Source organism: Glycine max, chromosome 15, assembly GCF_000004515.6.
Source record: "Glycine max cultivar Williams 82 chromosome 15, Glycine_max_v4.0, whole genome shotgun sequence".
In the NCBI taxonomy this organism is placed as follows: Eukaryota; Viridiplantae; Streptophyta; class Magnoliopsida; order Fabales; family Fabaceae; genus Glycine; species Glycine max.
In genome coordinates, this window is record NC_038251.2 from 50,830,668 (window position 1) to 50,845,787 (window position 15,120).

The 15,120-nt window shown below is 30.8% G+C and overlaps 1 protein-coding gene across 1 annotated transcript; it reads left to right on the forward strand.

Annotated features, from left to right (window-relative positions):
- The first annotated feature begins 397 nt into the window (after positions 1 to 397).
- Positions 398 to 5,330, forward strand: LOC100790989 (LOB domain-containing protein 4-like). The gene is given in 2 exon segments (NM_001254434.2): positions 398 to 725; positions 4,688 to 5,330. Coding segments are annotated over 2 exon segments (537 nt in total). The 5' UTR covers positions 398 to 548; the 3' UTR covers positions 5,048 to 5,330.
- The last annotated feature ends 9,790 nt before the right edge of the window (positions 5,331 to 15,120 follow it).

The following is a 15,120-nucleotide window of genomic DNA, read 5'->3' on the forward strand; positions in this document are numbered from 1 at the left end:
TTGGATCAAAAAGAAAAAGCACAACACAAGGCCAATGAGAAACACTGACCAATGTACTTGACTGTGAAGAGAATAACAACCCAATTAAAATTACAATTCCCGCTAATTTTTGTCTGCAAACAGAAAGGAAGGTGGATGGCTTGTTCGGAACCGAACCCTCTCAAATCAACGAAGAACTTTCAAATGGTGAAGCCAACAAAGCTAACGAGTGCGCGCGTAGAAAAAGAATAAAATAAAATAGTGACACAAAATATATTTTTCAAGGTGGGGACTCGATCTTATCAACATAGTTGATTTTGTCCAGCACAATCTATAGCCTCTTCTTTTGTGGAGCCCACAAAAGATTTGCTGTCACATAACATCTCTATATAACATCATCTCCAGCTTCTCCTCTCTCAACTCCTCTCTTGTTTTCTTTCTTCATTTTAAGCCTTCTTTTTGCTCCCTATTTCACATTGTTAAGAACCCTCCACTAGTTTTTTTCTAGGGTTAAGGAAATTAACCTAATAGCTCTTAGCACATTGCCTTGTTCTTGCACTAGGAAGAACATGAAGGAGAGTGGTAGAAAACAAGGTACCATGTCGCCATGTGCGGCGTGCAAGCTTCTTCGAAGGAGATGCACGCCAGATTGCGCGTTTGCTCCTTATTTTCCAGCTGATGAACCCCAGAAGTTTGATAGTGTTCACAAGGTTTTCGGGGCTAGCAATGTAAACAAAATGTTAAAGGTACAAGCTCTTATGCACCTCTCCTATCTCTATCATCGTATCCTCGCATGAAATCTCTGTCGTTTTCATGAAAATATTTTGTTGTGGAATGCTATTTTAGGACCCATTCAACTTTTGCTATACATTGAATGCTAAGCAGAATTATATATGCTGTGCATTTGACAAATATATCCATGGTTTTTTTTTTTTTTTAAATTACGGTTTGCAATCATATATACTAGCGGCTGCATTAAGTCACGTTTATCCCTAATTTTCTTTTATATTGCTAATGGTAACACAGTTGTAGCCACAGTTTAAAGCCATGAATATATATCTATGGGAGAATCATAATATATTTTAAGAAATGGTTGAAAAAATAAAACCAAAATGGATGTTACTAATTTATGCTCAAACTATATTTTAACATTTTTTTTTCTTTTTTATAAGAATTTTTTTTCTTATGATAAGCTAAATGAATTTATTAGTGACATAGAGCACTCCTATGATGATGACAACACCTTGGCATATCTTTTGCCAAGTTGCTTAGCCTTTTTATTATTAATAATAATATTTTGTCTATTTAAAACAAGAGACTTAAATATATTTTTGATCCCTAATAAATATTCGATTTTTTATTTGTTTTATAATAAATCTTATTTTGTGATAAGTCTCTGATAAAATAATAATTTTATTTTTAGTCTTTGACACCTATTTTTAACCTCTAATAAATTAGTAAATTTTATATTTGTTCCATAATAAATATTTTTCATTTATTATTAATACATACTAAAACCAAATTGACTAATTTATTAATTTATTAGAGATTAAAACAAAATATCAAAAATAAAAAATAAAAATATTACTTTATTAAAAATTTAACACAAAACAAAAATTTATTAAAAAATAAATAAATTAATTAAATATTTATTATGAATAAAAACATATTTAAAATAGAACACAAAGAAGTGCTAGTGTTTTTGGGAATAAAAGGTATAATTAACAGTGCTACACGTACAGCCACCTATACCTAATCAACCAAGTAAAGGGTTAATCCACAAAGTCCAAATATATATATATATAGGAAACCAGAGGAACCTGAGTGCATGTTTGCTAATACGGTGAGTCCAACTCACTGTAATTTTCTGAAGCAACAAATAATTGTTCTTGTATTGGTTTTACTAAGGATTCTTACTATCAATCGAAACACACTAATCTACATCCGAGCTCAAGAGTCATGGCATTTATCTGTGTCTGGTAGATCTCTACATACTCAAATGAAATAATAACAGCATATAAAAAATGTTCAATTTCCTATCTACATATTTATTTACCTAAGTATTTGAGTGTAAAGTATGGACAATTGATAGATTGGTCCCCTCAACTTATATATATTGATTCTTTACGTAAGTATTTCTTTTGAAAATTAGATATCTAAGTGTCATAGTTTAGCTTTTATACACAACGTGTTTTTGGTAATTATTTTTTCAATTCATATCCTCGTTCTTTTTTCAATTCATATCCTCGTTTGTACACTTTCTGGATACTGTTGGTACCTTTTATAAATAATATATATTATTTTTGCTGACCAAAAAAAATCCTCGTTGTTTTTCATTTTTCAATTCTTTATCCTTCAATTAGATTTAGGGGTTGAATTGTATATACTTCGGCAATATATAATTGTATATACTATTTACCTCTTAAAGAAATTGTAGAGATCATTCATTCATATCATAGTTCTAACAAGCATACCGTGTTTTTTTATTTTAAATAAATTTAAAAATAGATTAGTTAAAAAATAGTTCAAAATGACCGATTTTCAAAAGACTCAGTTAAATTTAAATTAATCAAAAAATAACTTGAATTTACATGACTAGTTTATCTTAAACAAATTTAGATTAGTTTTGATGGTTATGAAACCGCCTCTTAGAAGAGTGAGAGAAACAAAGAACAAACTTTAAACTCACGATGAACCAATTATATATATTTATACTTTTTAGTTATTAATTAGGTGAAGGAAAGTGATTGATTTTATGTCTAACAACTTGGCATATAATTAATTTCGCTTTGAGAACTGAAACTAGCTCTAGGGTCCAAGTAATCTTATTTTAACTGCTATTGTCAAGACATTGAAACCATATATACTAACAACTTCTAAAAGTAAATTAGTTACCCTCTCCTCTCCACATGTTCCTTATTTCCTTAATTGAAGAGGTTGTTACAAGCATCTGATTTAGCAGGTCCTGAGTCTTTTAATTACTAGCATATTAATATTATCTTTATTCTTTTGGTGAAAACTATTGAGTTTTTAATTATCCTTTCTTTTTAATTACTAGCATATTAATCTATTTTGAGCTATCATTCTGTTTCTTAAATTGAAAGTAGTTGTCCAAGAAAAGTGAAAATGATATCTTTCTTTTGTTTCTCCCATATTTACTTCCGTTATAGTGGTTAATTACAGTTGAGGCAGGCCCTACGGTCGGCACTTTTTAATCAACTGTATATAATTCTCATTCTTTGTTAAAGTAAGGTACTACTGTACTAGTAATACCCCATATGATTCCTTAGTGCATATAAAAAGACCAAAGGATCATATGTATATAAATTAGCTTTACCACTTGAAGCCATACTCAGTGTGAAGAGGTTAAAGTAAAAAAGATGTTAATCTCATCATTACATGGTGGTTATATGTATTCCAATTTGTTCAACATCTCTCTTTATGACCACTGCTTGGGCTTGGCTTTTAGTCTTGGACTCCTTGGGCAATGATAATTCCGGAAAAAAGAAAGTTCTAGTATGCTCAACTTTTCCTTTTGTCTTTAAAATCAGGGTTACATTGATAGAGACACATTAGTAATGTGTCCAAAAGTGATGTTGATTCCCCAGATAAAGATGTTTCAACCCGTGAATAAATTAATATTTAAGAAGTTAATTATTTAGTAAGCATGATACCTTGATGACATATTGGCTTACTAGCAAAATAATAATCATAGTTGGTTCCAAGCATGGACATAAATATCATCTTGGTGTTTCTTTAATGATACAACAAAATTAGAATCCATTAAGCATGACCACAAGAATGTATCGTTAATTAACTTTGAATATCCATTTGTTTATTGCATAATATTTAAGCCAAAATACTATTACCCTTTAATTGCCCTAATTCAAGCATACTGCGGCCAAGAAAAACAATTGAAGGGTTGCCTTTTCGGTTGCCATATAATAGAATCAAGATTTCAATGGCTTGTTGAGATGTATATTGTATTTCAAAGTATTATGATTCTGAAACTGCTATACATAATATTGTCTCTCTATAGTCAACTGTTTAATATTATTTTTCTTTTCCCCTCTAAAGTAACTAACATCAACGTGCACCATACATATCATCCCCTTTTTGACTAAGCATAGGATCAGTTTATATCCAAACAACCCCTTATTAAATTTACATCATAGCCCTCGATCACTACAAATTCAAAAAGATAGTCTATGCAACTTGGTCAAAAATTCGCTAGCGTATGGCCTCCCGTGGAAGCTCAGTTTTATTTTTTTCCAAGTGATATGATCTGTTTCGGAACGTAAAGGTTTTCTTTCCCTTTAATTCTATAACATTTACATGGGGACACATTTATGCTAGCCACATATAAAACATTTTCTTTTATTTTTTCGTTTGCTGAATGGTTGAACCACTCTATGAGCAAACAATCATTACCCTAAAAGTCACTTTGACACCACTTAACTATCAAATGTCATGTAATATGATATTTCGAACTATATAATTGAGATGAGTTATTCATTCAATAATTCATATAACAATTTATATAATATCATTTTGTGTCTATTTTTTTTCCATCATATCATTTATTACATCTTATGTTTCTCACTTTTTTGTCTGGGTTGTACATTTGTTATACAAATAACATTTCTCTATATAATTATATTGTTCTTATGGGTGATGTTTTTATTTTTTTTTTAATCAAAATTGACAGGAATTACCTGAACACCAAAGAAGTGATGCGGTTAGTTCAATGGTATATGAAGCCAAAGCCAGGGTGAGGGACCCTGTGTATGGATGTGTGGGAGCCATATCCTCTCTTCAACAACAAGTTGATGTGCTCCAAACCCAATTGGCACTGGCACAAGCAGAGGTTGTACACATGAGAATGCGCCAATTCTCACCACTATCAGATCAACAACAACAACCCTCAGTGCTTCCTGAAGCCTCCAATGCATCATCAGAGAACTTGTACCACTCAAGCAGGCTCTTGTCTTCACAAACCAAGTCCCTTTTTAGCATGGACATGGTCGTTGATCAGGCCAACATGGGGCAATCCTTGTGGTCATACTAGCTTAATTAATAAGGTTATGGCATGCATGCATGCATGCCCTTCACTTTATTTATTTTTCTTATCATTATTATTACTATCACGGGCTTGCTTTATTGTCTGCCTCATTAGTACCTTTTTTTTCTGCTTTGTATCCCCTTTACCCTAGCTTGTTCTCACGACTGAAAGGACATCCATCTCTCTCTACATTACCAAGAGACGATGATGATAATTAGTTAGCCTTAGTGAGTAAAAGTATAAACTTGTAATTATGAGTAATCATATCATTTGTATTAAGTTGACTATACTCTTACACTGCCTCTTCACTTTCTATCTGATCCTTATGTGCTAAACAAAATCATTATGCTATACATATATGTTGATGAGTGAGAGAATATGTGAGGAAAAATAAAAAATGACAAATAAAGCTTGACGACCGCCGTGACAATAATTGATGTCTAATGAATTATCATTGGAAATTTAGTGAACTACTTTTTTCTTTTTTATCTTTAGGCTAAAACGATATTTTCTTCCCAGCTAACGATTTTATATATTATTTTAAATTTAAAATTTGATGATTAACTGTAGCTAATATGTTGGACTTTAAATTAGCTTTTGAATAATCTATTTATTTTTAAAAAAAATGTTTTTCAATTGCATATTAAATGAGTACATATATATATATATATATATATATATATATATATATATATATATATATATATGTATTATTTATAATGTTATAATAAATATTCAAGAAAAAAAACCCTTTAATTTGATCATATAAATGGGAATACAAAAGAAAAGAAAACGATACACACAATCAATAATAATAAATTAAAGATTTTTAGAGACATTTTACATGGTTTTGGCATTAATTCAAAGGAATTTTAATTGAAAAAAGATACAATAATAAATTAATTCATTCAATTAGAGTAGGATGATATTTGAAAAAAAATTGCATTCTTTTATGTTATAGGTACAAAAGTGAGTAGGAGAAGGTTGATGACCTGTAAGTAGGAAAGGTTGAAGCTTATAAGTAGACATGACAATAGGATTTGAGTCTCCCCATCTTTATTTCCATAAAAGATGGGACATGTTCAGATTTATAAAAGGCAGGGACAAAAAAATAAAATTCAATTTCATCCTTATTGGTTTTATTGGATTCAGAGAAACTTATGGGATGGTTACAAAAGATGGAACGGTCCGACCAAGATTTAATGTCTTGGACGGTTCAGTTAAGGTGAAGAATCGAAAATGCATTTGATTCATGTTGGTCCGAATTGACCTGATCGGATTTGGTCAAATCTAGTGACTTGACTGAATTGGTTTGGTTTGATCCAATTGATTTTTTTTAGTTCTTATATCATGTTAAATTATTAATAGTTAATTATTTGAATAATATATAATATGTTCTTATAATATTTTTTATTTTGGTAACAATATATAATAACTAATTATTATCATGATATGATTCAATAACTTAATATTTAGTCCTGAAAAATTAGAGTTTTCTTAGTAATTTAATAATACTCAATAAAATAGTAGTAATTTATAATAATAAATGACTATATAATATTTTATAGTTTGATCATGACAATAAATTTAATTTTAAAACATAAAAGTTTGAAATGATCATATTATGCTTAGTATATTGTATATATTTTTTAAAAATTTAATATATATACCAAGTCAACTTGATTAATAAGTGATCCACCAATTGAATCTTTGATCCAGTAATCTAGTATCTCAATGAGGTTAATGATCGGATTAATTTTCATAACAATGTCTACGGGAAATCCATCTCACATTTTTTTAAAATTTATTTGTTCATATATTTTAAATAAATCATAAATTAAATTATTAATTATATTTTAATTCAAATAATGTTTATAAAAATTAACAAAGAATCCATATTATAAGAATATGTTTTTCTCATCAAAGTCAGGGTAGGATAAGACCAGTATCCACTGATTCAATTTTTATTGTCATGTCTATTCCTAACTAGAACGACATTGAAATACAAAGTACCAAGTTGATTGGAAAGCATGGGCATACCATACCAAAAGCATGAAGATGGAGAAGTCACATAAGGAACACAAGTGGATCCCTCATGCTTAGCGTGAACCATGCTCAGCATGGAAGAGAAGCATTGCACCCATGCTGAGTGTGAGCATACGACAGTCAACACGGAGGAGAAATAGTGCGTTCATGCTCAGTATGAATGTGCCACACTCAATGTGAACGAGTAGTTAAGGCAATTTTATGGGCCTATTGCGCAAAAAATAAGGGGGTTTGGTTCCAAACCAATTTGAAAAGAGAAAAACCTATCTAAGAGGCATTCTTTAACTATAATTCCAAGGACAGAAAGAAAGGGAGAGCTTGGAGATTCATCTTTGACTGTGTGGTACTTAAGGATTCAAGTGTGGTTTCTTAAGGTTGCATGGCATTTCTATTCTTGTACTTTTATCCTTATTTTATTTTGGGCACTATGAGTTTCTAATCCCCTTTTGGTTAGGTTAGGATGAACCATGATTTGAATCCTTTGTAATTTGTTTTTCCCTCTGTACCTGTGATTAATAACAATTTAGTTGTTAATTTTATGCTTATTACTTTTTTATGCATCAGACCTAGAGAAATTGATTTTAAATTCGAACTTTACAATTGGAAAAAAAGGGTTTAAATTATTCCATTTTAACAACCATATAATTCTTGAACCTGAGGATTGGAAGATAGATTGTATGCCTTCACATTAATTTCTTGTTCTTAATTCTTGTGACTAAGCTTGTTCGCCAAAAAGGACTAGGGTGCAAAGTTAGGAACAAAGCGTTTCATCTTTAAGGAGTCAGGGTTTAATTAATTTAAAAAAATTGAAGGAAAATTGCCCAATAAGAACAGGCTTATAGGGAAATTACATGGGGAAAATCACCGGAGATTCTGATACCAAATTACTATTACTCATAAAACTCTTAAATATTTCTTAATTGTTTTTTTTTCGTTATTTAATTCGAAAAACTTCAAGAATTTTTTAATCCTTCTTTAATTTCTAAACACAAGTAAATTTGGTTGAATTGAGATTAAACCACAATTCTTGAGAGTATTTAACATTATATTACTTGTACCACTAGTATACTTGTTGTGACCTTCACAACCATCATCTAGTATTAATATTGTGTGCTTACAATGGTAATATCTTGTCATGAATAGCATTTATTCGTTACCATTTTTCTTTATTGAATATTATTCCTCTCTCTCGATCTATATATATATAAGGTCGTGTATGTTTACATGAATTATTTAAATTTTAATGCATATGTCCCTCATCATCATATAGATATTTTAGGTATTTTATGGCTTTAATTTGTTTTCAACAACCACAAAGTCCAAAGAATGCCTGATATCAAACATGGATTACAAAGTCACATAAAGGGCATGTCTCTGTCATTTATAAACAAAATTAATGTAATTGTTTTAGGAGACTTTTTTCTTATCGATAAAAACAAAAATATACAAAAGATTTATAACACTCACATCTTATTTATCTGAGCAAATCCCTTTAATTTACAACGGGTTTTGAATCTCAATAATTTCAGGGAGACTAAAAATAATACCATTTTCTTTTAAAAATGAGACAACCGAATCTTTAAAAATAACAAAAGAGCCATATGATTAACTTTAGTAATAAATGAAAAAATTCATAGTATCAATTTACATCTCGAATGCACAGGATAAAATGCTATTGCACTATAGGACCGTGCGTAGGAATTTTGGGCTTAAAAGATAACATTTTTAAGAGAGATGTAATATAATATTAAGAATTGTATAATAATTTTCACATTGTTTTTTAAAATTTTAGGTTGTAAAATTATTTATCAGTGCATTATAATCAAACAATTCTAATCTTTTTAATTCCAACGGGTTTTAAATTATTTTCGCTGTGTTAGTAAGAGGCGTGAATTCAAAATACACAGTAGAAACAAGTTATTGTTAAGTTTTTTTTAAAAAAAATTAAATGAAACAAGTTTCCGCCGTGTTAATTTTCATCAAAGAATCATGTTTACGTTGGAGGTAATGTGAACTAAATATAAAAAAAAAATATGATTGTCCTTTAAATGAAATGGGGGTTTAAATAGCAATAAAGCGGCTGTCAATAGTTGCTCTATTGGAATTATATTAGCAATGGCTTCCCCGCGTAAAACCCAAAGCCAGATTTTCGTGTTTGGATTACAAATTTCAAAATTCTGAGAGAATATAAAATGCTTAGAATTTGAATTGATTTGATTTTAATTTCTTTCATTTTTCAAATGTTTTTTTGGATAAATCAATCCAAATTTCTTTAATTTTAAATTCTTTGTTTGGATAGGACAATTCAATTTCCTCCATATGCAAAATTTTAATTTTCTATTTTAAATAGATGAAATTTGAATACTAAACTTTGTAGGAAACAAACACAATCTAATTTTGAAATATTAATTAAAAAATATTTTTCAATTTTTAATAATTTAAAAATACAAAATATTGATAATTTTAACTAGGGTTGTTTTATCTGACCACAATCAGTGATGTTTTTAAACCAACATCAATCAAGGCTATTTTTCGGTCGACATCAAATAATTTTTTTTTGTCAAAGTATGCCGAGAATATTTTTCAGCTGACGTCAGCCGAGACTATTTTTCGGCTAACGTTGGTTGAGTCTATTTTTTAGCCGATGTTGGCTAGATTTTTTTTACCAACGTCGGCTAGGATTTGTCTGGCCGACACTGGCTAGGGTCTTTTCAAACGACATTGACCAAGGCTATTTTTATCCAACGTCGATCTAAAAAATCCTAGCATACGTTGACAAAAAAATCTACCCAATATCGACTAAAAAATAGCTTAGTCAATGTTGACCAAAAAATCCATAGTCGAAGTTGGCTAAAAAATAGCCCTGATCAATGTCGAACAAAAAACCTACCCAACATCGACTATAAAATAGCCTTGGCTAATGTTGGCTAAAAAATCGCTCTGACCGATGTCGACCAAAAAAACTCTAGTGGATGTTGACTGTAAGAAACTAGTCGATATCGACTAAAAATAGTCATACCTGATGTCGGTTAAAAATACCTAGCTGGTGTTAGCAGAAAAAACCCTAGCCAACATCAACCAAAAAACCTAACTAATGTGGTTAAGGAATAGCTCTGGCTAATGTCAACCAAAAAACCCTAGTCGATGTCAGTAAAAAAATCCTAATCGATGTCGGCTAAGAAAATCTAGTTGACATTAGTCAAAACACCTTAGCTTACATCGGCTGAAAAATAACCCTAGTCGATGTTGGCTAAAAAATAGCTTTGGCTATTGTTGGCGAAAAAACATAGTTGACGTCGGTTGAAAAATCCTAGCAGGTGTCTATTCAAAAATTAGTCATGACCGATATCAGTAGAAAAAATCTAGCCAATGTCGGCAAAAAAAATCATTGGTCAACATCAACCGAAAAAACTTGGATGACAATGGCCAAAAAAATCCTTGGCCGACGTCAGCAAAAAATTTCCATGATTGACGTCAGTGAGAAAATAACCCTAACCAACATCATCTAAAAAAAATCTTAGCCGATATCAACAAAAATAGCTTTGGTTAACATCATACAAAAAAATTCTGACCGAAAAAATCTCGGCCAATGTCAGTGAAAAATAATTTATGTCGATGTCGGCCATAAAAACTTTGGTCACACCCATAGTTGCGATTGTTGAGCGAGAAAGAGTCATAAATAAGAACGTGAATTAGAATAAGCATCTCAAAAAAAGAATTTTAAATTCTATATTTTGTTGAGAGAATTTGAAATCTCATTGTTTTAATCAATCAAAATAATTCATAAAAATACCAAAAATTAAATCTTCTTTCAAATATTATATCCAAACAAGCTATTTTATCACAAATTATTTTAAATTTCTTAAAAAAATAAATTCTCCTATTGAATTGCTCAATCCAAACACACTATTAGGGGATTTCTATTGGCACTGTCACTTTTGTTATTGACAATGCCCATGTGGGTGTGTTTTAGCTATATTTCCAAATTGCCCCTTGGACAAAACCACTATGTTTTGGATTTGGACTAGGGGCGGGGAGACAGTTTTGGATCTGAGGAGAAGAGAAGGGGGTGAAGGGATTTGATGATTGGGCAAAAGAGGAATTTTCAAGGTTGGTAGTGGCAAAAACAAGGTTTAACAACGAGAATAATAGTTCCCTTCGACTTACTAAATGTTTCATGAGCCAAAAGGCGCCAAATCAAAAATTCCAATATCAATAATTATAACTTATAAGAGGCTAGATATATCAATATCTCTTACCAAAATTCAGAGATAAAGATTTTTTTTTTAACTAGATAACAAAATTCAACAAATTATGCATACTCATAGAGTAAGCATACAAGTATATTTTTAACAAATAATAATCAATTATTTTTTATATAACTATGGTATGTATAAAAAATATATATGTACATACGAAAATGATTAAATGATAACTATTAATGTCCATATTTGTCAAATGTTACTTACAAGTTGCACTAGGAGCGTTGGAGACCTAAATAGGTCTTTCACCGTGTTAAAAAAAATCAGAAAAGCAAAAATAAAAAATAAAAAAATCTCAACAAATAATATCGGTCTCTCAATATTTAGCGTCTTAATATGCATGCATCAAACAATTAACAATTAGTGATTATTGTAACTCTTGAAGGGTAGGTATGTCCCATATTTAGTATTCAATTTTGTTTGATTACTGGAAAGTAACAAAAATTACTTTCCAAAATATCATATATTAATTCTAGAAAGTAGTTTTTTGAAATTGTGTATTTTGTTAAAATACGGTTCCAAAATTTATTTACGGAATTAATATATATTGTTATAGAAACCAATTTTCAGAACTATATATTTTGACAAAATTTACATAATTCCAAAAATTATTTTCCAAAATTGATATATATTATTTTGAAAAGTTGTTTTTGAAACTGTGTATTTTCTTAAACATGTTCTACAAATAACTTTCCAGAGAACCAGAATAAAGTGCTAGGGGGAGAAGAATTATCATATAATAAGTAAAATTAACCATAATGAACTTCATTAACCATTTAAAATTTAAACTAATGAAAAACAAAAGATCATATATCAATTGAAGGCAAATATAACTTCTTCTTTTTTAATTGAAGGGGCAACACGTCCCAACAAAGATTAATTAAAACCCACGAGTACTAAAAACATTTAAAGATACATCAGCCTCAACAGCTAAAGCAATATCATAAACTCTCAAATTCTTACTAAGAGACATCCCATAATTTACTAACTTGTCAGCAACTTGGTTAACTTCATGTAAAATATGATCCCACTAGAAAACTCCACTCGCATGATAAAAGGGATTTTATGCTTTGGACTAAACTGAAACAAGGGTGATGAGGAGCCCAACTTTTCTGCAACAAATTAATGGCCAGAATAGAATCAGATTCAACAAGAATTTTCCTGAAACCTCTATTCCAAGCAACAGAGATACCAATATAAATTGCCCACAATTCTGGATGAAGCACCGAGCAGATTCAACTTAAATTGCCCATAGGGAGGATGAAACCATCATTCTGGATGAAACCACAATTCTGGATGAACCACATCTCTGTTCGCAAGAGGAGCACGAATGTTGGTAAAATTTGCCACCCACAGAACGCTATTGGCAATGGCGTCAACTAGAACAAGAATTCGTAACATAATTTCATGTCGTTGTGAAATTGCATCTTTGAACTCAAAAACATTCCTGCACTTCCACAAGACATCCAAAGTTACTGCAAAAATAAGGGACCAACACCTACCATCCACCTCAGACTCATCTTCCAGATTTTTAAGCAACCATGAGGATAAAACTTGAATATAAAAACTTGGTGCTTTGAAGCAGGGAATAACAGATATCAAACAACTCTGGCATGCAATGGGACACAATCTGAAAACATGATCCATATTCTCTATATCTCCCCCACACCTCCCATAAGATACATCATTAGTCAAATGTCTAGCATGCCTCACATCATTTGTCATTAGCAGCAAGCTTCCAGAGAAAGGTTCGAATCCTCTCAGGTCTATTCCAACTCCATATTTCCACGAACAAGGGGTCCTTTTCAGCCTCGACACCATGAGTATTACTAGCATAGGCTGATGCAATATGAAGCACCGACACCGACACCGACACCGGACACGACACGGACACGGACACGTGGACACCTGCAATGTCTAAAATATAGAACGTAGTACGGGTGTCGTGTCGATGTCGGATATTGACACAGACGCGTGTCGGACACCAGACACGGCAAGAGATGAGGTGTCTGTGCTTCATATTATTGAAAAATTGGCATCTGAAGCACCTTTCCTCCACACAGTATCAGACCCTCCCATGACATTTGGGGGAGGAATAACTCTAATGGAATCCAAACCGGACACTTGAAGGTAGGGGTTAAGCAACTGAAAATTCCAGTCACAATTCTCCCCAACAAAATTACTATAACCTTTTTTGAAACAAGGTCTTGAGGAATGCTCCCAGAAGAAGTGTCAATTAAATTTCCAAGACCAGGAATCCAAAAATTATCCCAGAAATTCACCAACTCACCATCACCAATGTTCTAGGACAACATCTTTTGCACATGGTCCCAACTTTTGCAAATGCCCCTCCATGAATTTGATCCCTGCCTATTCTGATCAATAATGGGAATAATTGATTCCCCACTATGATACTTGGATCACACAATCCTCACCCATAAATAATTCCTCCTTGTTCATAACTCCCACCCACACTTCATCACACTTGGTTAAAATCTGTAGATAGCCTCATCCCTAAACCTCCAATAGACTTAGGCTTACAATCTTCCAAGCCACCGTGTGAATTTTCCTCTGATTATTAATGTCTCCCCATAAGAAGCTCCTGCATTTTTTATCCACCTCCTTACAGATGGACATAAGAAGATTGGTAGATTTTATGGCATAAGAAGGCATTATCTGCAACACTGACTTGGCTAATGTAAGACGCCCAGCAAAGGAAAGCTGACGAGTCTTCCAATTTGAAAGTCTTTGATTCACCTGAGTTAACATAAATTAAAAGGAGTTCTTAGACATTCTCTTATAAAGAATAGGGATGCCTAAGTACTTCCCAAAATCATTAGTGTATTGTTAAAATATAACGATTATTGATGCAAAGAAAACACATACAAGCAAGAAAGAGTTCTTTTCAACCATTAAGATTATGATGTTCTTTGATTCTTGATTTGATAAAACTCTTCTATAGTTTCTTTTGTAGTAAATGTTTTTGTAAATTTCTTTTCGCTATATATAGCCAAAATATCTTCAAAAACCCATCTTGCATTTTATTGTGAAGCTTTGTTTTCACAAGTCTGAAAAAGATTTTGTAAAAGCCATTGAAATGGAAAGAGTTAAGACAAGACTAATTACTCTATCGACCAAATGCTAAGATGTTGATTTTCTTGAAGATGAAATACTTTACATAATTAAAAAAAAATTGAAATATCTTAAAATTCAGAATACTTTAAAACATCAAGCTTGATCATAACGATGTAATTGAATCTTAAGTGAACCTTGATTAATCTTTGCATCTATGAAATTCTTTAGAGAATATTTTGCATCTAAATTACATATGTAATCAACTTTAATGGATTTAAAGGTATTTTTAAAACTTAAAGCTGCTAGGAAGTTTAACTTTAGATATTTTACAAACACAAACAATAAAAATAATATTGAAAAATAAACTAACAAATTAAATAAAATAACAATTATAAAAGTCAAAAGACAAACACTTAAAAATAAGAATAATATATATATATATATATATATATATATATATATATATATATATATATATATATATATATATATATATATATATATTACGAATAACAAGTTAAAAGCTAAATAACATAATGTTATTCTATTATACAATATTTATTAGCCAAATATAATAATGGACAAAGTATACGTATAATAACTAAATTATAAACAAAGTACACAAGAGCTTCTCTTCTTCGTCTATAATAGACAAAGATACAGCTTAATTTTTGGTTTTTAACCGAGATATATAAC